Source organism: Babylonia areolata, chromosome 20, assembly GCF_041734735.1.
Source record: "Babylonia areolata isolate BAREFJ2019XMU chromosome 20, ASM4173473v1, whole genome shotgun sequence".
Lineage (NCBI taxonomy): Eukaryota > Metazoa > Mollusca > Gastropoda > Neogastropoda > Buccinidae > Babylonia > Babylonia areolata.
In genome coordinates this window covers 10,787,427-10,809,926 of record NC_134895.1, presented here as the reverse complement: position 1 = coordinate 10,809,926, position 22,500 = coordinate 10,787,427, and the positions used below count along the sequence as shown (strand labels likewise).

The following is a 22,500-nucleotide window of genomic DNA, read 5'->3' as shown; positions in this document are numbered from 1 at the left end:
GCCAACAACAACTTATCGCATCAAGATTATTGCTGCCGTGATCCACAACCCAATCACTGACAGACCACACAAAAAAAGTGCGTGGGGGGAGGGAGGGAGTTGGGGGGGGGGCGGGGGGGGCAGAACTCATCAGAGACAGTCACCTGCCCCTGAAGGCACAGACTGACAAACTGTTGCGAGGATTACGACGAAACGAGGCTCACCCAGCCATAGGAGAGAAAAACATCAGATGAGAGGGCTCTTTGCCGTGTCCTGTGGGGAGGGTAATGGATGCATTGCCTCGCTGTTTTCTGGCCGGTCCAGACACAGTGTTTTCCCCATTCAGTGTCCGATGGCAGGGTGGTGGAGGGAGGGAAGGGGGAGGTGGCGGACGGAAGGGTGGGGAACGGGGGTTGTGGAGCGGGGGGGGGGGGGGGGGGGGGGCGGGTGAATGTGGAGGCACGGGAGGTGACTGAGCACTCCCAGAGGAGTAATGATATCGTTGACACACACGCGAAGAAAATGCGGAAGGTTGGAAAGCGCTTTTTTTTTTTCTTTTCTTTTTTTTTTTACTTACCCCTCTGACTCATGCTGTTTTCTTTTCCTTTTTTTCTTTTTTCTTTTTTTTTTTTGGGGGGGGGGGGGGGATGCGGGGGGCGTTTTGCTTCTTCTTCGTCATCTCCGCTCCCTTCTTCATCCTTCTTTTTTCTTTTTGACTCACTTGTGTAAACAAAGTGAGTCTATGTTTTAACCCGGTGTTCGGTTGTCTGTGTGTGTGTGTCTGTGTGTCTGTGTGTCCATGGTAAACTTTAACATTGACATTTTCTCTGCAACTACTTTGTCAGTTGACACCAAATTTGGCATAAAAATAGGAAAAATCCAGTTCTTTCCAGTCATCTTGTTTAAAACAATATTGCGCTTCTGGGATTGGCACAAAAAAAATAAAGAATGAAGCCTAATTATATGCAAACTGCATTTACTGTTATATTTATATTTTTTGTATTCTCTAAACTTGGCACTTTGATCCGATATTCTGACCCAACAGCTAGAGCAGTCATTATTATCATTTTTTGTTCAAACAGGAACTTCTTTTGCTAAGCATGGAATTTTTATTTATTTTGCAAACGTTTTGGTTCAGATAGTAAAAAGGGGAAATTACTCTGTAATGCTAGTGGAGTTAATTTGCTTTAAACTGATCTTTCTCATCTTAAACATTACATTTTGAAACAAGAGAGGCAAGGCCTTCAAGACTCACTTGTGATGCACTTTTTTTTTTAAATCCAAGCTTTTTATGTATTGAGTATAATTTCAAAATGTAATGTTTAAGATGAGAAAGATCAGTTTAAAGCAAACTAAGTTCCCCAGCAGAGTAATTTCCCTTGTTCTGCTATCTTCACCAAAACGTTTGCAATAAATAAAACTTCCATGCTTAGCAAAAGAAGTTCCTGTTTGAACAAAAAATGATAATAATGACAGATCCTTTGTTGGGTCGAATATCAGATCAAAGTGCCAAGTTTAGAGAATACAAAAAATATAAATATAACAGTAAATGCATTATACTCAATACATAAAAACTTGGATTTTTTTTAAAAGTGTATCACAAGTGAGTCTAGAAGGCCTTGCCTTTCTTGTCTTTTTTTTTCTTCTGTTTCTTTATTTTATTTCTCTTTTTCTTGAGTATGGCTGTCTGTGCAGTAGGAGCGCTCGCCAACACGTGAGTATGCATGCATACACACACACAAAACACGTGTGTGTGTGTGCACACACTCATAAACACACACTCATAAACACACACACACACACACACGCATGTACACACACATGCACACAGAGAGAAAAAAAAAACTAGTGAAGGTCCCCTTGACTTCACAGCCAGCAGGGAATACAGGATTTATATCCAATGTCTGGGGCTCGGCACAAGAAGGCTGGTTTTATTCTCTCCTTCTGTTTCAGCCTTACCCAACCCAAGTCAGGTACCCATTCATACCTGGGTGGGATGACGGGTGCAATAGCTGAATGGTTAAAGCGTTGGACTTTCAATCTGAGGGTCCAGGGTTCGAATCACGGTGACGGCGCCTGGTGAGTTAAGGGTGGAGATTTTTTATGATCTCCCAAGGTCAACATAATGTGCAGACCTGCCAGTGCCTGAACCCCCTTCGCGTGTAGAAGGAGAAGATCAAATACTTACGTTAAAGATCCTGTAATCCATGTCAGCGTTCGGTGAGTTATGGAAACAAGAACATACCCAGCATGCACACCTCCGAAAACAGAATATGGCTGCCGCTACATGGCGGGTTAAAAACAGTCATACACGTAAAAGCCCACTCGCGTATATACAAGTGAACGTGGGAGTTGCAGCCCACGAACGCAGAAGAAGAAGATTCCTGGGTGGGACGAAGTGCCGCCGACCCGTTTACGGATTGTCTTTTGTCACAAGAAAATTTGTTTGGGACAAACATTGGTTGTTATGATCTTTTATTTTTTTTTTAGTGTGATTGGGTATGTGTCTGTGTGTGTGTATGTGAGAGAGAGAGAGAGAGAGAGATTGTTTGACAATGGGTCTGCGGTAATATGATTTTATTCCCTTTCGGTACCAGGGCATTTTACATTTTACATTTGCACATTTGTACACGTGTACATTGGAAGATTGTTTCCGCCATTTCCTTGTTTTGGGCTATAGATACTAGTGGAGAAATGATCTGTACAAGAAACTTTCCTTTAAAATTCGTTTCTAGCACACTTTTTTCTTTTTGCTTGTTATTGGTTTTGTTTCTCATTAAAAATGTAGAAAATTGAAAGTATTACATTTGTCCTGAATACATAGTTTTTATCATTTAGTTTGCATTTGCACGAGCCCGCCTCTAAATGGCGAGTTTTAGTGTCATTCAGTGTTTACATCATAATATACGTCATTTGTGAAAACTGCTACTGTCATATATCACTTTTCACGCGCATGTGATGAAAAGCGAAAGGGAATAAAGCGGGACGGCGGCATAACGGGACGGCGGCATAACGGGTACCCCCCGGACGAAGACTGAAAAATCGCAGTAAACTGCCCCTTGCAAATGACACACCACCAAGCCGAATGCTGAACGCTAGTATGTGAAGACTGGATCAGCAGTTCCAATGCATAACCCATTATCCCACATAGCTTTTGTGTACACGTGGGGTGCTCAAAAAACAAAACAACAACAACAAACAAGAGAGGCAAGGCCTTCAAGACTCACTTGTGATAAATTAAGTCCCCTAGCATTAATTACAGAGTAATTTCCCTTTTTTACTATCTGCACCAAAACGTTTGCAAAATAAATAAAAATTCCATGCTTAGCAAAAGAAGTTCCTGTTTGAACAAAAAATGATAATAATGACTCCTCTTGTTGTTGTGTCAGAATAAGAGGTCAAAGTGCCAAGTTTAGAGAATACAAAAAATATAAATATAACAGTAAATGCAGTTTGCATATAATTAGGCTTCTTTTTTTATTTTTTTTTTTTGCCTATCCCAGAGGTGCAATATTGTTTTAAACAAGATGACTGGTAAGAACTGAATTTTTCCTATTTTTATGCCAAATTTGGTGTCAACTGACAAAGTATTTGCAGAGAAAATGTCAATGTTAAAGTTTACCACGGACACACGGACACACACACACACACACACACACACACACACACACACACACACACAACCGAACACCGGGTTAAAACATAGACTCACTTTGTTTACACAAGTGAGTCAAAAAGCTGACCTGTGTGTGTTTGCCTCCAATGAAATAAATGACAGCGTCAGGGAAAAACCCACGCGGTATCTGTGTGGTGGAAGAGTTCACATCACGTGAATACAACATGAAATTTTTTCTTTCTTTTTTTTAATTTTTTTTTTTTTTAAGTTTGCAGCGTCACGTCAGACACGCGCCTCATGAATACAGATGAAATGACTGGCACACGTACCTTTCGTGGGGGTGTGGGGGGCTGGGGGTGGAGTGGTGTGCCGACGTGGGGGGGCATGGGGCGGGGAGGGTGCTCGTTCCCTTGTTGAACAGCCAGGGGGGGTGGACGGGGGGAGGGGGGGTACGGGGGGGGGGGGGGGGGGGCAACAAGAGTTTTAAGTGTCACGTCGTTGTCAGTGCATTGTTGGGAGCCTAACGGGGTGCCCTGTCCGTGGCGGTCACAGTCACATGGTAACCTCCGCGCCCCCCACCCCCACCCCCAAATAAAAGTGAACAAACCGAAAACAGATAAAGCCCACCTACCCAATCAACCACCCACACACACACACACACACACACACACACACATCCTCACCCCCTCTTTTCCCTCCTTTCCACCAAGGCGGTCACTTTGGAGATGACTTTTGACTGACACGTGCTCATGTTCCGGAGCAACTGACATGCAAGCGTCTGTCTCACGTGCAACTAGCACACTGAATCACGTGTCTGTCTCACGTGCAACTAGCACACTGATCACACGTCTGCCTCACGTGCAACTAGCACGCTGAATCACATGTATGTCTCACGTGCAACTAGCACACTGATCACACGTCTGCCTCACGTGCAACTAGCACACTGAATCACGTCTCTGTCTCACGTGCAACTAGCACACTGATCACACGTCTGCCTCACGTGCAACTAGCACGCTGAATCACGTGTATGTCTCACGTGCAACTAGCACACTGAATCACGCGTCTGTCTCACGTGCAACTGACACACTGATCACACGTCTGCCTCACGTGCAACTAGCACGCTGAATCACGTGTATGTCTCACGTGCAACTGACACACTGATCACACGTCTGCCTCACGTGCAACTAGCACACTGAATCACGCGTCTGTCTCACGTGCAACTGACACACTGATCACACGTCTGCCTCACGTGCAACTAGCACGCTGAATCACAAGTCTGCCTCACGTGCAACTGACACACTGATCACACGTCTGCCTCACGTGCAACTAACAATGCTTATAATGATGGCTGTCTTACCCATGGACTAATATCCTTCATATATATGTGTACACACACACACACACACACACACACACACATATATATATATATATATATTACATTTTGTATTTTGTATTTCTTTTTATCACAACAGATTTCTCTGTGTGAAATTCGGGCTGTTCTCCCTAGGGGAGAGCGCGTCGCTACCCTACGGCGCCACCCTTTTTTGTATTTTTTCCTGCGAGCAGTTTTATTTGTTTTTCCTATTGAAGTGGATTTTTCTACAGAATTTTGCTAGGAACAACACTTTTGTTGCCGTGGGTTCTTTTACGTGCGCTAAGTGAATGAGTAGCGTCCAAACCACCACTCAAGGTCTAGTGGAGGGGGAGAAAATATCGGCGGCTTAGCCGTGATTCGAACCAGCGCGCTCAGATTATCTCGCTTCATTGGAGGACGTGTTACGTCTAAGGCCATCACTCCACTTGATATATTTTAGGCGGAGGTTTCACATGCAACTGACACAACTCTCGAGTCTGTCTCACGTGCAACTGACATGTGTAGCAGTGTAAGCCTGAATCACGCTTGCGTCTCAATGAATAGGAGCCGTGCCAGAGAGTAGGTCAGGCGCTGGACATCTGATTCAGTAGCGCATCAGTGACCAGGGTTCAACGTTCAAGGCATGGTGTTGTGTGTCCTTCGGAAAGGCGTTTTGGTCTTGATTTTCCCTCAGTCCATCCAGTTGTGAATGAGTTGTGTGTGTGTGTGTGTGTGTGTGTGTGTGTGTGTGTGTGTGTGTGTGTGCGTGTGTGTGTGTGTGTGTGTGTTGCTTGGGGATGATTGACAGCTGGGCTATATTCACGTTTCTTCTCCTCCACTCTCTCTGTGTGATTGCCGGCGGTGGTCTGGGTGGCGCTCAATTCATAACCACTGTGACTGAGGGCTCGGCACTAAAGGAATTCGGGGCCCATTCCTCCGCTTCGCCGCTTTTAACTTGAACCTTATCCCCCGAAAACCGAGTATGTCTGCCTACATGGCGGGGGTAAAAACGGTCATACACGTAAAAGCCCACTCGTGTAACTACGAATGAACGTGGGAGTTGCAGCTCACGAGCGAAGAAGAAGAAGAAGAACTTGAACCTTCCCTGAGTCAGGTATTCAAGCACATCTGCGTGGAGTGTGGAAAAATTCGGAGGAAAATGTCTTTCCCAAAGGACACAACACCAAACGGAGCATTGGACTGGTGAACACAGGATCAGAAGTCCAGTGACATCGACGGGGGTGGGAGGGTGGGAGTAGGGGAGTGGGCGTGGTGGGGGGCGGGGGGAGGGGAGAGGGAAGTCAGTCTCAGTTCTATGGCGCGCGCGTGTGTGTGCATGTGTGAATAAGCGTTATGTCCACACAACAATCACACATTGACACACACACACACACACACGCACACGCACACAAACACAATGACAACGCACTCATCATCTCAAACAACACACACTGGCTATAATCCCCACACGCAGGATACAGTGTCACACAGTCATTGTCCTGATTGCACGGAACATGACTGTGCAACTGACGTACCCGGGTGACGTCACACGACACTCAAAGCATACCTCCTCAAATCACACAGATGTCAGTAAAAAAAAAAGGTTACACACACCACACCACAGCAGTTTTATACGGTCATGGAACCAGAGTGAGTCGAGGGAAGGAAGTGTGTGAATTCATATCCATTCTGCTTCCGGCTCGGCATTCGGCCCAGTCCTCTCCTTTCACCGTTTTTGTGGCAATATCCACGACATGTATTTTCCCTTCGGTTCCATTTTTTTTTATGTATTGCACTATTTTTGTTCTGATTTGTACCTGCTATGTCACTAGAGCTTTACAGCTAATGACATTAAACATTTCAGTGTTCAGTGTTCTCTCTCTCTCTCTCTCTCTCCCGCTCTGTTGCTTGCTCTCTCTACTCGCTGCATAATGTTCGCCAATGTCCACAACCAAAGCCGACACCACTCCATTCGTCTGCCCCCCCCCCCCCCCCCCCCGCCGCACCCCTCCTACCCCCCGACCCCCCGCCACCGCCACCCCCACCCCCGTGGCAGGTGGTGTTAGTGTCAGTATGCTCGTGATGCTATCGCAGCGCCCTCTGTCCTTTACACAAGCTGGCAGCAGCAGGGCTGATAAGGCAGAGGGGCGTGCACATGAATAAATCAGCTGGTGATAACCAACCTCACCATCCAACATCCGTCAGTCAGCGCTGGGCCGTGCCACCATGCATGGAATAATGTGGGGGCGAGGGGGTGGGGGTTGGTGGGGGGGTGGGGGGGGGCAAGGAGGATTTCTTTCCAACTCCCCTTCTGTCTGTCCTGCTTGTTTGACCAGGACTCTTGTCCATCGGTCAGTCTACCGGTATATCGGTGTGTGTACACCCCAACACCCGCATTCAAGAGAGCACTCAAAACATATCTTTTCAAACTGTACTTTTCTCACTGAAACGTTTCCATCTGCATATGCTTGCTGTGATTTTGTTGCTGGATTTGCTGTTTGTGTTGATCTGTACGCATCTGTGATGATTTTGGTGTGTTTTTCGTGATACCTGGTTCCCTGGTGTTTATTTTTGACAATGGTGAATGTGATGTGCTTTGTTTTGCTGTGATTTGCATCTGTGTGATTTGAGACTGTGATGGCGCCTGTGTCAGTTTCCATTTTTTATTATGTCATTTAGTCTTACATATGTATATCTTTGCCAATGTCATGTGAAACTGTTGTGACTTTGTACATATTTTACGACAAATAGTCTTAAATTTGTATCTTTTATTGTAAAGCGTGGTGAGCCCCATCTGAGATGGGGGTTCTGCGCTATATAAGCCTACATTTTATTATTATTATCATCATCATCATCATCATCATCATATCCATTGTTGACCAGTTCGTGGCTCCGTTTGGTGTTGTGTGTCCTGGAGCCAGTTGCATTGCTTGCTTCTAACTTTTTGACAGTTACACGTGACTAAATGCTTACGTTCACTGAACTACGCCATTGGTCAGTTCCATACTACACACAGTTAGTAGCGGGTTTCGACCATACTAGGCTCTTCCGTCCGAGCAATGCAACTGGCTCCTAGGGAAAGGTGCTTCACTCCGAATTTTCTTCACTCCACCCAGGTGTGAATGGGTACCTGACTTCAGTTGGGGAAGGTTCAAGTTAACCCCTTCAGTTCTGGAGAAAAAACAGTAGAAAGTGGTGCTTCGAATCATATAACTTTCCGAAACAATAAGCCTAAAACTGAGAAAATGGTCTGGAGATATACCGCTCTAGATAAACTGTATGAATTTTCAGCCTTCCAGAGTTATTTCCCGGCCTTCATCAGTGACGTTACTATGCACGTAGGTGATACATGCTGTGGCACTCAAGGGGTTAAAAGCGTGGAAGAAGAGGACTGGGCCCTCGGGGCCTTCCATACATAGTGCAGGCAAAGCCCTTAGTCAAAGTGGATAAGAACTCACTGCCCAGATGGCCGTAAAAATCTTTGGAACCAGAAGTCTTTTTTTTATGCATGAGAACTTGTCATGGTCTTGTTGACAAGCTTTGTGAGACCAATGGCTGTGGCACCTTTGACCTTTTAACCACATTAGCATGTACGTTCACTCACCAGCCCAGCCTCACCAGCAACCTCTCTCTCTCTCTCTCTCTCCTCCCTGCATACTGTTAGCCAACCACGACAAAAACCGACACCACTTCATTCGTCTGATTCCCCCCATGGCAGGTGGTGGTACTGGTGTCAGTATGCGCGTGATGCTATCGCAGCACCCTCTGTCCTTTACACAAGCTGGCTGCAGCAGGGCTGATAAGGCAGAGGGGCGTGCACATGAATAAATCAGCTGGTGATAACCAACCTCACCATCCAACATCCGTCAGTCAGCGCTGGACACAGCCAGCATGCATGGAATAATGTGGGGCTGGCGGGGGAAGGAAGGGGGAGGGGATTTCTTTTCCCCCCCTTTCTGTCTGTTCTGCTTGTCTGTGGGTCGGATAGTGAGCTATACGTGGCTATGTCCGAAAAGTAGCTGTGCATGGCTATGCAATACAATACAGCGCAATGCAATATAATGATGTATTGTATGAGAGAAGGCAGCGGAGGGGGTTGGGTTAACGCAACACAGCACAGCACAGCACAACGCAATACAACTATAGCACAGCGCAGCACAGCACAACACAGCACAGCACAACACAACACAGCACAACACAACACAGCACAGCACAGCACATCACAGCACAACACAACACAGCACAGCACAATACAACATAACGCAACACAACACAGCAGAACACAACACAGCACAGCACAACACAGCACAGCATAGCACAACATAACGCAACACAGCACAACACAGCACAGCACAGCGCAACACAGCATAACGCAGCACAACACAGCACAGCACAAAACAACACAGCACAACGCAACACAACACAGCACAGCACAATACAACACAGCACAGCATAGCACAACGCAACACAACACAGCACAACACAACGCAACACAACGCAACACAGCACAGCACAGCACAAAACAACACAGCACAACGCAACACAACACAGGACAGCACAAATACACCAACCAACTTTTCACTTTGGTGAGAGGAGAGAAGACGAAGAGAGAGGAGGAGAGGGGAGAGAAGAAAGACGGGAAAAAGGGGGGGATCGGAGAGGTTTTTTCCCTTGTCAGGATTTTTCTATGTATTCTTGTTCCGCCAATCTTGAATAAAGGTTAGTATCAGTTTGGGAAAAAAAAAAAAAAAAAAAAAACGACAGGATGTGTTTATTTCAGGAGAAACTGAAGGGGCACATGAACATGTTGTATTTATTTCATGTAACTAATACAAATACAGATAACAATTAGTATTGTGCTCATAACAGTTTACCATGGCCACACCAGCTGTTCGCTAAAGACATACACAAGACATAACGTTTGGAGGAAGAAAAGATGAAACAAAAGAGTAGCCATACAAGAAATACAGCATTGTGCGATGTATACATGCCAGAAATCAATAGGCAGTTACCCCCAAACATTAACAAACAGGATAAATTCACTGTATTATTTTCAAATAATGTGTGTGTGTGTGCGCGCGCGCGCGCACGCATGTGTGAGTGTGCGCAAGTTCTTGTATTGATATGCACATGCATGTATCACAACTCCTGCTGTATATATGATTGTGTATGATTTTCGTGTGGTTTTTTGTTGGGGTTTTTTTGTTGTTGTTTTTTTGTTTTGTTTTTCATGTACCATCACCCCCACCCTCCTCTCCGCAAGCCCCCCCACCCCGCCCTCCAATATTCTTTGTGACCCCGGTACACTTGGTAATAAAGACATATTCTATTCTATTCTTTCTATTCAAACCACCAAGGTCTTCACTCACTCTCTCTCTCTCTCTCTCTGTACAGGGGAGCTGCACGTGCCTCTGGAGGTGTGCGGGGCGGTGGTGAAGCGGGAGCTGGACTTCTGGCAGATCGACGAGATGGAGATCAAGGCGTGCTGCTGGCGTCACTACCGCTCCTACATCGAGAACCAGGCCATCCTGGACTCCTTCAACCACTCGCTGGTCAAGGAGTCCTACAACGTCGACATCGACCACCTGCAAGGCTGGCGCCGCTTCCAGATGAGAGTCTGGCTCATCATGGACCACCCGCGCACCTCCAAGATGGCCATGGTCAGTCAGTGGGTGTTCCTGTGCTGGTGTGTTGTTGATTTGTTTGTGTGTTTATTTGTTCCTCCTTGTCCTTGTCCCGTTCTGGGATCATAGGCAGTGGTGTATACTCATTTGGGTGTTGTGTTTCTCCTTGTCCTGTCTTGTCCTGTCCCGTTTTGGGTGTTCTGTTTTGGGGGATCATGGGCAGTGGTGTGCATTCGTTTGGTGTTGCGTTTCTCCTTGTCCTGTCCTGTCCCGTTGTAGGTGTTCTATATTGTGGGTCATGGTCAGTGGGGTGTGTTTGTTAGGGTGTTGTGTTGTGGGTGTACTGTTTCGGGGGTCATAGGCAGTTGGGTGTGCTCGTTTGGGAATTGTTTCGTTGTTTGCTTGCTTGTCCTCCATGTTGTGGGTGTACTGTTTTGGGGCCATGACAGTTTGGCGTGCTCGTTTGGGTGTTGTTTCGTTGTTTGCTTGTTTGTCCTCCATGTTGTGGGTGTACTGTTTTGGGGCAATGACAGTTTGGTGTGCTCGTTTGGGTGTTGTTTCGTTGTTTGCTTGTTTGTCCTCCATGTTGTGGGTGTACTGTTTTGGGGCCATGACAGTTTGGTGTGCTCGTTTGGGTGTTGTTTGTTTGTCTTTCATGATGTTGGTGTACTGATATGGGACCATGTCAGTGGGTGTGCTCGTTTTGGTGTTGTTTGTCTTTCATGATGTAGTTGTACCGATTTGGGGCCATGTCAGTGGGTGTGCTCGTTTGTGTGTTGTTTGTTTTGGGGGTCATGGCAATGGGTGAGCTCGTTTGGGTGTTACGTGATTCTCCTTGTCCTGTCCTGTCCCGTTGTGCGTGTACTGTTTTGGGGGCTATGGCAATGGGTGTACTCGTTTGGGTGTGGTCTGTTTTTTTTGTCTCCTTATCCTGTCTAGTTGTTGTTATACTGTTTGGGGATCATGAGCAGTTGGGTTTGTTCGTTTGGGTGTTGTTTGTTCTTGTCCTGTCTAGTTGTGGTTGAACTGTTTACTAGTAAACCAGAAATGCTTTAACCAAGAGAGAGAGACAGACAGACAGAGACAGAGATTTTGTTTGCCTTGTGTTGTCCCGTTGCGGGCGTACTGTTCTGGGGTCATTGTCAGTAGATATACTCGTTTAGGTAGTGTTGGTTCTCCTCGTTCTTGTCCTGTTGTGGGTGTGCTGTTTCGGGGGTCATACTCAGTGGGTGTACTCGTTTGGGTGTTGTATGTTCTCCTTGTCCTGCCCTGTTGTGTGTGTGCACTGTATTGGGGAATGTCTACTTGTGCTGTGCTGGTTTGGGTTTTGTTCCTTCTTCTTGTCCTGTCCCGTTGTGGGTGTACTGTTTTAGATCGGGTTGTGTCCTTTGTGTTTCGGTGGTTAGAGTCGCGTCATGTCGTGGTGTGCCCGTACGGTTTTGGGTCGTTTCCTGTCTTGTTCGGTCATCTTCTTTTGAGTTGTGCTGGTTTTGGTCGTCTCTTGTCTTCGAGGTGTGTTGTTTGGGATCATTTTGTACGGTACTGTGGTGTGCAGTTTTGGGTAATCGTTATACGGTGTTGTAGAGTGCTGTTTTCGTGTGGTATAGTGCTGTTTTCGTGTGGTATAGTGCTGTTTTCGTGTTGTAGAGTGCTGTTTTCGTGTTGTATAGTGCTGTTTTCGTGTTGTAGAGTGCTGTTTTCGTGTGGTATAGTGCTGTTTTCGTGTTGTAGAGTGCTGTTTTCGTGTGGTATAGTGCTGTTTTCGTGTTGTAGAGTGCTGTTTTCGTGTGGTATAGTGCTGTTTTCGTGTTGTAGAGTGCTGTTTTCGTGTGGTATAGTGCTGTTTCGGGTCATCATTTTACGGTGTTGTGGAGAGCTGATTTGGGTCAACTTTGTACCACGTTGTGGTGTATTGCTTCGGGTCGTCACATGTTTTAGTGCACTGGTTTCTCTCTCTCTCTCTCTCTCTCTCTCTCTCTCTCTCTCTCTCTCTCTCTCTCTCTTCTCCCCTCTCCCTCTATCTCTCTCTCTCTTGGTTACTGCAATTCTGGTTTACTAGTAAACACCTCCCCCCCCCACACACACACACACACTGACATACACAAGTTATGTACGGCACATAATTACACACACACACACACACACACACACACACACACACACACACACACACACACACACACACACACACACAAAAGGGTTGGAATCATTTCCAGCAATACCCAAGCAAGCTCACTAACTGATTATCAATATTCAATCGCCACCGCTCTCGTTGTTTCCCCCCCCACCCCCACCCCCCCACCCCCCACCCCGATCGTGACAACAAATCCACAAGCGTCTCATTGCAAACCACTGTCAATAATGTATCCCTGGCTCCAGTTCTACGATCTAGCGAACAATGCATAATGTATCACCAGTGCCAGTACAATTCACAGCTCGACGTTTGGGCATATCGGGTCGTCCGTGCGTGACGCATGACTGTGTGTGCATGATGCGACTGTCTGGGGATTTAGCTAGGGGGTCTGTTGTTGTTGCTGATTAGGAGGACCCTACACGCTCCGCTCAGTGTGTCGTGGCGTGGTCGTACGTTAAAGCCTGTCGTACATCACATGACGATTGAAGCACTCTGTGCAACTATCGTTGAAGTGGTGGCCTAGCTGGTTTAAATAATCTTTAATTATTCAACAATACACATGATTACAATGCAAATGAATGACAAAAGAGCATCAACAAGCTTAAAGCTTATACTGTGCTCACAACGTTGCACTTCAATTTTATCATGACGGCTGATGAACCATATTATGACTTGTATCAAATAACATTCATAAACAGTAAGTAATGAAATAATGGAAAAAAAACAAATAAACAAACAGTACATAATATAGTAAAATAATGCTAATATCAATATTAACATGAGATTAAATTTATTATCACCAGAGTAATTGGCCTAATAGAAGAAAAACGCGAAGAAGAAGAAGAAAATTTAGAAGAATGGTGGGTAAGGTGGTGGGGGAGGGGGAACAGAGGGGAGAGGAGAAAATTCTAACAGATCATTGGCCAATCCATTCAACTTTGAATATTTGGTCAGTCAAATAAATCCAACATATATTTTACGAATAGAATCATGTTGTACCCTTTCTTCACAATACTTTCTAAGCTAAAATCTGTTTGAATCGGAGATAAACTGGTGAACAGTTTGAAATATGAATATATTTGTATGATTTTGGAGAACAGGATCTCCATGCAACAGAGTTTTAACGTGAATAATGGTGGCCTAGTTGTAGGTAATGCGTCCACCAAGGAAGCGAGGGAATCTGAGCGCACTGGAACGAATCCTACACTTTCCAGAATTTTCTCCCCAGCCACTAGACCTTGAGAGGTGGTCTGAACGCTAGATGAGACAACAAACCGAGGTCTGATGTGTAGAATGCATTCATCGCACGTAAAAGAACCCATTGCAACAAAAGGTTGTCCCTGGCAAATTTCTGTAGACAAATCAGGTTTGATAGGAAAACAAATACACATGCAATCAGAAAAAAAAGAAAGAAAAGATTGGTGGCGCTCTCACTGAAGCGACGCTATCTCCCTAGGGAAAGCAGTCCGATCTCAACACACAGAAATCTGTTTTGACAATACAATATATTCTATTGAACCAGCCATCATACACAGCATGATAATGCATTACATCCGCTGTGGCGAAGTGGTAAGGGTCATGGACGGCCGACTGAGATGGTGTAGAGGGTTCGAATCCTGTCGTGGGTTATCACTGTGTGTGTGTGTGTGTGTGTGTGTGTGTGTGTGTGTGTGTGTGTGTGTGTGTGTGTGTGTGTGTGTGTGTTTCGTTCCCGGCTGGTTTTCTAAACCCAGAGCTGACTGTGCTGAGACTGGAACTCACAAAGTCAAGTGTCCTTCACACTACAGAATTCAAATCTCCTGACCAGCACCACAGGTATCTGTATCTCTCGGGCCTGGCTGACGCTTGGACCAGTAGTCAAACAGACGTTTATCATCTGTACCCACAGGTGCTTTTTTTAAACTACCTGAGCAGTATCGCAGGTGTCTGTATCCCTCAGACCTGGTTGACGCCGAGGTTAGTGAAACAGTTGAGTATGTGTTAGCCTAGTGGTAACGCGTCCGCCTAGGAAACGATAGAATCTGAGCGCGCTGGTTCGAACCTAACAGTCGCCAGTATTTTCTCCCCCTCCACTAGACCTTGAGTGGTGATCTGGACGCTAAACCGAGGTCCCGTGTGCAGCATGCACTTAGCGCACGTAAAAGAACCCACGGCAACAAAAGGGTTGTCCCTGGCCAAATTCGGTCGCAAAAAATCCACTTCGGTAGGAAAACAAACAAAACTGCAGGCAGAAAAAAAAACATACGAAAAAACGGGTGGCGCTCTCAGTGTAGCGACGCGCTCTCCCTGCGGAGAGCAGCCTGAATTTCACACAGAGAAATCTGTTGTGACAAAAAGAATAATACAATACAATGATTTATGCCACAGATGCATCTTTGAGTGTAGCTCCAAAGTACAAGACCAGTACCCGCAAGTGTCTGTATCTCTCGGGACTGGCTGGCGTGACGTTAATGTACGGAGAGAAAAGCGAGGCACAGTACTGTCACGGATAATTAAACACACACTCTGTCCTGCACGCAATGGTTCTTGGAGCGGCCGTGTCTCTGTGGACATTACCGATTCTCTTTCTAGCAGACAGCTGTACATACCACCCACGCGATTTATCTGACTATTGTTGTTTGTCTTGTCGTTGTGGGTTGTTTAATTGTGGGTAGAGAAAAGCACCTTAAAGTTAAGGAGAATCTAATTACTGCTATGAAGTAGAAATGTTGTCTGAAATTGTTCTCGAGCGTATGAGCAAAACATGTACACAGTTCAAATCTTCATGTGGTTTACTGCTCCTTGTGTATTGATTGATCGTTGTGAGCAGACGGGCGCAATAGCCGAGTGGTTAAAGCGTTGGACTGTCAATCTGAGGGTCCCGGATTCGAATCACGGTGGCGGCGCCTGGTGGGTAAAGGGTGGAGATTTTTACGATCTCCCAGGTCAACATATGTGCAGACCTGCTAGTGCCTGAACCCCCTTCGTGTGTATATGCAAGCAGAAGATCAAATACGCACGTTAAAGATCCTGTAATCCATGTCAGCGTTCGGTGGGTTATGGAAACAAGAACATACCCAGCATGCACACCCCCGAAAACGGAGTATGGCTGCCTACATGGCGGGGTAAAGAACCGTCATACACGTAAAAGCCCACTCGTGTGCATACGAGTGAACGCAGAAGAAGATCGTTGTGAGCCAGGTGTACACGACTTTTTCGGGGGGGTTGTTTGTTGTTTTTTGGTGTGTGTGTGTTGTTGTTGTTGTTGTTGTTGTTGTTTTCAGGTGTGGCGCAAATAAAACTGTGTTCTTCGAAAAAGAAGCCCTGTTCTGTCGCATGGATGCAAAATCACCATCTGCACCCCCTCCCATACTTACCCCCCAACACGCAATGTTCTACACTATTCCTGAAAACGGCTTCGATATCCCTTGCTGTTTCTTTCTCGTTATTGTTATCATTTTTGTTGTTATAAAGCATTTCATCCTTTCGCATGGTACTAGGGTACATGCATCGTGGCAGAATCCGTTAGGCGTTGGCCTTGCTGATCCAGTGTTCACCAGTGCTCAGGGTTCGAGGCCCCGTTTCGGCATGGTGTTGTGTCCTCACTCCACCCAGGTGTGAATGGGTACCTGGCTTTGGTTGGGGAAGGTTAAGATAACGGCGGAAGGAGAAGATTGGGCCCCGCCTTCCTATGTCTGGCCCCAGACACTATGAATATGAGTTCATTGTCAAGCCCCTGTGGCTGCTGAAGGCTATGGAATCTCCAGCCTGTGGCGGTGTTCCTTCCGACGGGCGCAATAGCCGAGTGGTTAAAGCGTTGGACTGTCAATCTGAGGGTACCGGGTTCGAATCACGGTGACGGCGCCTGGTGGGTGTAGGGTGGAGATTTTTACGATCTCCCAGGTCAACATATGTGCAGACCTGCTAGTGCCTGAACCCCTTTTGTGTGTATATGCAAGCAGAAGATCAAATACGCACGTTAAAGATCCTGTAATCCATGTCAGCGTTCGGTGGGTTATGGAAACAAGAATATACCCAGCATGCACACCCCCGAAAACGGAGTATGGCTGACTACATGGCGGGGTAAAAACGGTCATGCACGTAAAAGCCCACTCGTGTACATACGAGTGAACGTGGGAGTTGCAGCCCACGAACGCAGAAGAAGAAGAAGAAGAAGGTGTTCCTTTCTATGGAAGCCACTGTGTGCCTTCAGGAGACTTTCGTTTGGCTTTCTGTGAGGCATTGATTAACTGATTGATTGATATGGATACTTATATAGCGCCTATCCTCGGTCGGAGACCAAGCTCTAAGCGCTTTACAAACACGGGGTAATTTGCACAACAGGCTGCCTACCTGGGTAGAGCTGACTGACGGCTGCCATTTTGGGCGCTCATCATTCGTTTCCTGTGTCATTCAGTCAGATTTCAGGCACGCACACATATACACTCAGACAGACATGTAACATTTTACGTGTATGACCGTTTTGTTTATTTTCCCCGCCATGTAGGCAGCCATACTCCGTTTTCGGGGGTGTGCATGCTGGGTATGTCTACCTCCGTCTGCATATCAGTTGGGGTTTTTTGTTGTTGTTGCTTTTTTATTTTCTTTTTTTCTTCTCTTTTTCTTTTTTTTTCTCCCCCCCCCCCCCTTTCTTCCCCCTGTGTAGAAGGTTATATTAATCACTTGTACACCAACACCAATATAGCAAATCAGTTCTACACACTACACTTCAGATCAGTGCAGCAGAGTGACAACCAACAACACGTTTCGCGACTGCAGTGCAGTGCCATGCGGTAGCAGTCTGCAGAGGTATTTATCTAAATGAGATATTTAAAAACATAAACACACACACACACACACACACACACACACACACACACACACACACACACACACACACACACACACACACACACACACACACACACACACACACACACACACACACACACACACAAATCATAAACAAAGAAAAAACACATGGAACATGATACCTCGATTCATGACTCATGACACACACTGACAGTCAACCTTTATGGATCACAGGGAACATCAGAACCACGATAAACTATCTGACCCAAAGGAATGTGTGTTTTCACAGTTGTAGAACTACCTCTGATTTTCTACAACCATAGTTCTATAACGCATAGGCAGAATAGCGACTGATTATCTACGATTTCACAATATAGTATAGGAGTTTCTGATCCCTACTTTACGAACAATCATATCCCTCTGTAACGATTTCTTTTCTTTTCTTTTCTTCGTTTCCATGATAGTAATGATATTCGTCTGCTACAGGATTTTCCATTCTCTTTTTTTCTCAAGAGTGATTTCCGTCTGTACGGTTTTCTGTTCTCTTCCAAAGTATTCTCATTTTGAGCCCGAGGACAGCTATATTCCTGTATACAGATTTCTTTTCTTTTCTTTTCTTTCTACAAGAGGGGCTTTGCTAGGCTGCTTCGTACGATTTTCTAATCTCTACCTAAGAGGGTTCATTCTTGAAACGACACTGTATGGGCACGCCTTATCCTTCTGTAACATTGTCCTCTTCTTCGAAAGAGAGCTTGAGATGGTCTGAGGTCGGCTTGGGTGGGATATACATCATGATGTAAACTACTGGGGATTACAAGAAGAAGAAGAAGAAGAGGAGGAGGAGGAGGGGGGGAGGAGGAAAAGAAAAAAATGATGATTATGATGGTAATCCAATCTATAGAGCTTCTTTCCATGTAATGATGATGATGATGATAAGAAGAAAAAGAAGAAGAAAAAAAGATGATGATTATGATGGTAATCCAATCTATGAAGCTCCTTTTCATGTAATGATGATAATGATGATGGTAATTATGATGATGAGGAGGAGGAGGAGAAGAAGAAGAAAAATGATGATGATTATGATGGTAATCCAATCTATAGAGCTCCTTTCAATGTAATGGTGATGATGATGATGGCGATGATGATAAGAAGAAGAAGAAGAAAAAGAAGAAGAAAAATGACGATGATTATGATGGCAATCCAATCTACAGAGTTCCTTTCCATGTAATAATGAGGAGGAGGAGGAGAGAAGAAGAAGAAGAAGAAGAAGAAGAAGAAGAATCCAATCCATACAGCTCCTTTCCATGCAAAACACACTCAGTAAAAATGTACGATGTAAAAGACCGACAAATAAGACATCAGTGCAATCAAACACTAAAATGAAAAACTTACATCCATAACCCTGCACAGACATCCTGCCAAGCACTATGTCCAGACACGTACAAAAAAAACCCATCGTATACAACGCAACACTCGTCATCATGCATGTCATTCATCCCAGTACCTAAATAATGCACATTTCCATATCACAGTGCTGAACCAGAGTGTTTAAAACCATTCCACAGCACTTAAAAACGAATCACAATTTACTTAGATCGATCGCAAACATCACAAGACATCTAAACTCGCACATACATAAAATCAGTCTCCCCTCCCCCCTCCCCCCCCTACCCCCATCCCTCCCCCCAACTCCTACGCATGATTGTGTGTTCTGATTTCTGGGCAGCACACTGTATGTCCTCAGTATCTGTTCCCTCATCATCACAGCTGTGTTCCCTCATCCCCTCATCACCACAGCACTGTTCCCTCATCCCCTCATCACCACAGCTCTGTTCCCTCATCCCCTCATCACCACAGCACTGTTCCCCCGTTCCCTCATCGCCACAGCTCTGTTCCCTCATCCCCTCATCACCACAGCACTGTTCCCTCATCCCCTCATCGCCACAGCTCTGTTCCCTCATCCCCTCATCGCCACAGCACTGTTCCCTCATCCCCTCATCACCACAGCTCTGTTCCCTCATCGCCACAGCACTGTTCCCTCATCCCCTCATCGCCACAGCACTGTTCCCTCATCCCCTCATCACCACAGCTTTGTTCCCTCATCCCCTCATCACCACAGCACTGTTCCCTCATCCCCTCATCACCACAGCTCTGTTCCCTCATCCCCTCATCACCACAGCACTGTTCCCTCATCCCCTCATCACCACAGCTCTGTTCCCTCATCACCACATCACTGTTCCCGCATCCCCTCATCACCACAGCTCTGTTCCCTCATCCCCTCATCGCCACAGCACTGTTCCCTCATCCCCTCATCACCACAGCACTGTTCCCCCGTCCCCTCATCACCACAGCTCTGTTCCCTCATCACCACAGCACTGTTCCCTCATCCCCTCATCACCACAGCTCTGTTCCCTCATCACCACAGCACTGTTCCCTCATCCCCTCATCACCACAGCTCTGTTCCCTCATCCCCTCATCACCACAGCTCTGTTCCCTCATCACCACAGCACTGTTCCCTCATCCCCTCATCGCCACAGCTCTGTTCCCTCATCCCCCTCATCCCCTCATCACCACAGCACTGTTCCCTCATCAATATTCAGAGCGGAAGACGTCAGGGGCATGGCAGCATGATAACAGCAGTGGAGAAGCTGTGTGGAATAGTTTTGTCCACATCAGGTGATCCGGAAGAGAAAGGGGAAACACACACACACACACACACACACACACACACACACACACACACACACACACACACACACACACACACACACACACACACACACACACACACACACACACACACAGAGAGAGGACATGGAGCAGAGAGAGGGAGAGAATGTTAAGTGAGGTATAGACGGATATGGTTGGAGAGGGGGGGAGAGAGAGAGGGTGTGAGGGCGAGAGAGAAAAGAAAAATTCCACGAGACGTAGAGGGTTGGAAGAGTACGGGCGAAGAGACAGAAATGGAAGTTGAGGGCAGAGAGAGAGAGACAGAGACAGAGGGAACGAACGAACGATATATTATTTTTCCAGGGTATTGAGACAAGCACAATAACAAGAATGCGTTTTTCCACTCATCCCTGGGGAACAAAATAAAGAAAGAAAAGCCACAAGAAAAGTCAACGAGAGAAAAATTGAAATAAGAAGAGATGAAGAGAGAGAGAGAGGGGGGGGGTGGAGGAGGGGGGAGGGAGGGGGGGGAATGAGGACTGGACGGGTGGTGGTGGTAAACAAATCAGCAACTTTCAGCCAGAATATAGATCTATACAGGCCTGGAAATCCCGTCTGAGAATAAACGAGAGAGATTGGTTGGGTCCACATGATCCGCAGTTGGGAGTGGAAGGAAGCAAGCATATTTGGGTTGGAGCGTCTGGTATGTACACACAGAGACAGCCCTCGTTTTTGTTGTGGTTCTGAATTATTATAGAAATAACCCACAAGATAATTATAGTCCAGCCTTTCTGATGTTTTCCAGTCTTTTGGAAGTTGGCGAGAAATAGTGTATTTTTTCTTGATATATATTTTTTTTTTTATATCAGCCATTTTTATATCACATCAAAATGTCGCAAGAGGGAACTGCATGTCTGTTTGCACTTCAAGTGTCTTCATTGTCTGAGGAAAATTCTTGAGAAATAAAGATAAAGATGATGATGATGATGATGATTACAAGAATCAATAATTGTTTTAAAAAGTCAATCACTAGATCAAAAAATATATAATATTTTATGATTTTTCGTGTGAGTGCCTGTTTTTGGAGAGTTTTTCTTGTTGAAAACAGTCCAAATTTGTAATTCAGGAACGGTTCAATGTTTATGAGAAACATGCACAAAGCTGCGCTTAGTCTGACACTAAACAGTGATCAAGACCAAAATACGTTATATTTTAGACATATTATTCAATTCAATACTTCGACTTTTTTTTCAGAATGGATCAGACATATCCAGTTCTTAAAGCAATATGATGGTTAACACAATAAACTGTGACACAATTAACTGTGTGCAAAGTTCGGAGTCTGAATAGATTATTATGCACCGCGTATTGTTGTCACACGTATTTTTCGAATTCATATACTGAAGGAAAGTCAAAACTGATCAAGAGGCTGAATGTTCGAAAGTGATGTCAGTTTCTGTGGACCTTTGAGAGTTGTGTTGTTGTCTTTGCAGATGTTCTTTGAGTTGGCTGGAGGAAGGTCACAGTTTTGTTTGGTTTTTTGTTGTTTTTTGTTTTGTTTGTTTTGTTTTGCTTTTGTTTTTGTTTTTTGTGGGGGGGGGGGGTGTTTGTTTTGGTTTGGTTTTGGTTTTGTTTTTTTGTGGGGTTTTTGTTTGTTTGGGTTTTTTTTGTTGTTGTTGTTGATTGTTTGTCTGTTTGTTTGTTGTTGTGTGGGTTTTTGTTGTTGTTGTGTTGTTGTTTTTTTTGGGGGGGATTGTTTGTTTTGGGGTGTTTTTTTTGTCGTATTTTCATTGCTATTAATTAATCACGCAATGGTTAAAGAACCCACAGCCTTTTAAGGCCATCGGGGTAGTGAATCCATATGTTCTGCGTCTATGGTTCGGTATAGGAAGGCTGGGCCTATTCCTCTCTTTCAGCCGTTTCAACCTTCCACAGCCTAGGTCACGTTTCCCATCCACATCTGGATGGAGTGAAGGAAAGTCGGAGTAAGAGCCTTTCTCAAAGACACAACGCCTTGCCCAAAACGGGGCCTCGAACCCTGATCATTAGACATCAGACAACCAATCCATAAACAACAAGACAACAACAAGACGACAGCAACGAAAAAGACTTTTGTTGCCATGGGTTCTTCTTCATTGGCGCCATGTTCGTGCTGCACACGCACACGGGGGCTTCGGTTGATCGTCTCATCCGAATGAATCAGTTTGGTTTTCCAGTCAAACTTGAGAAAAAGGGCAAGACCGCGCTCAAGAACAGTGTTCATCTAACCTGGCAATCAGACGAAGACCTAAGATGACCTCTTCCACACGTGCCAAGCAAACCAATGAGA

At 45.5% G+C, this 22,500-nt stretch overlaps 1 protein-coding gene across 1 annotated transcript in view; it reads left to right on the top strand.

The window, feature by feature from the left end:
• LOC143295132 (potassium voltage-gated channel protein Shaw-like) overlaps positions 1-22,500 on the top strand; it is a 133,918-nt gene that overhangs the window by 72,386 nt on the left and 39,032 nt on the right. Inside the window, exon 3 of the mRNA XM_076606696.1 lies at positions 10,347-10,612. Within this exon, the coding sequence (XP_076462811.1) occupies positions 10,347-10,612 (266 nt within the window). The remainder of the gene's footprint in view (positions 1-10,346; positions 10,613-22,500) is intronic.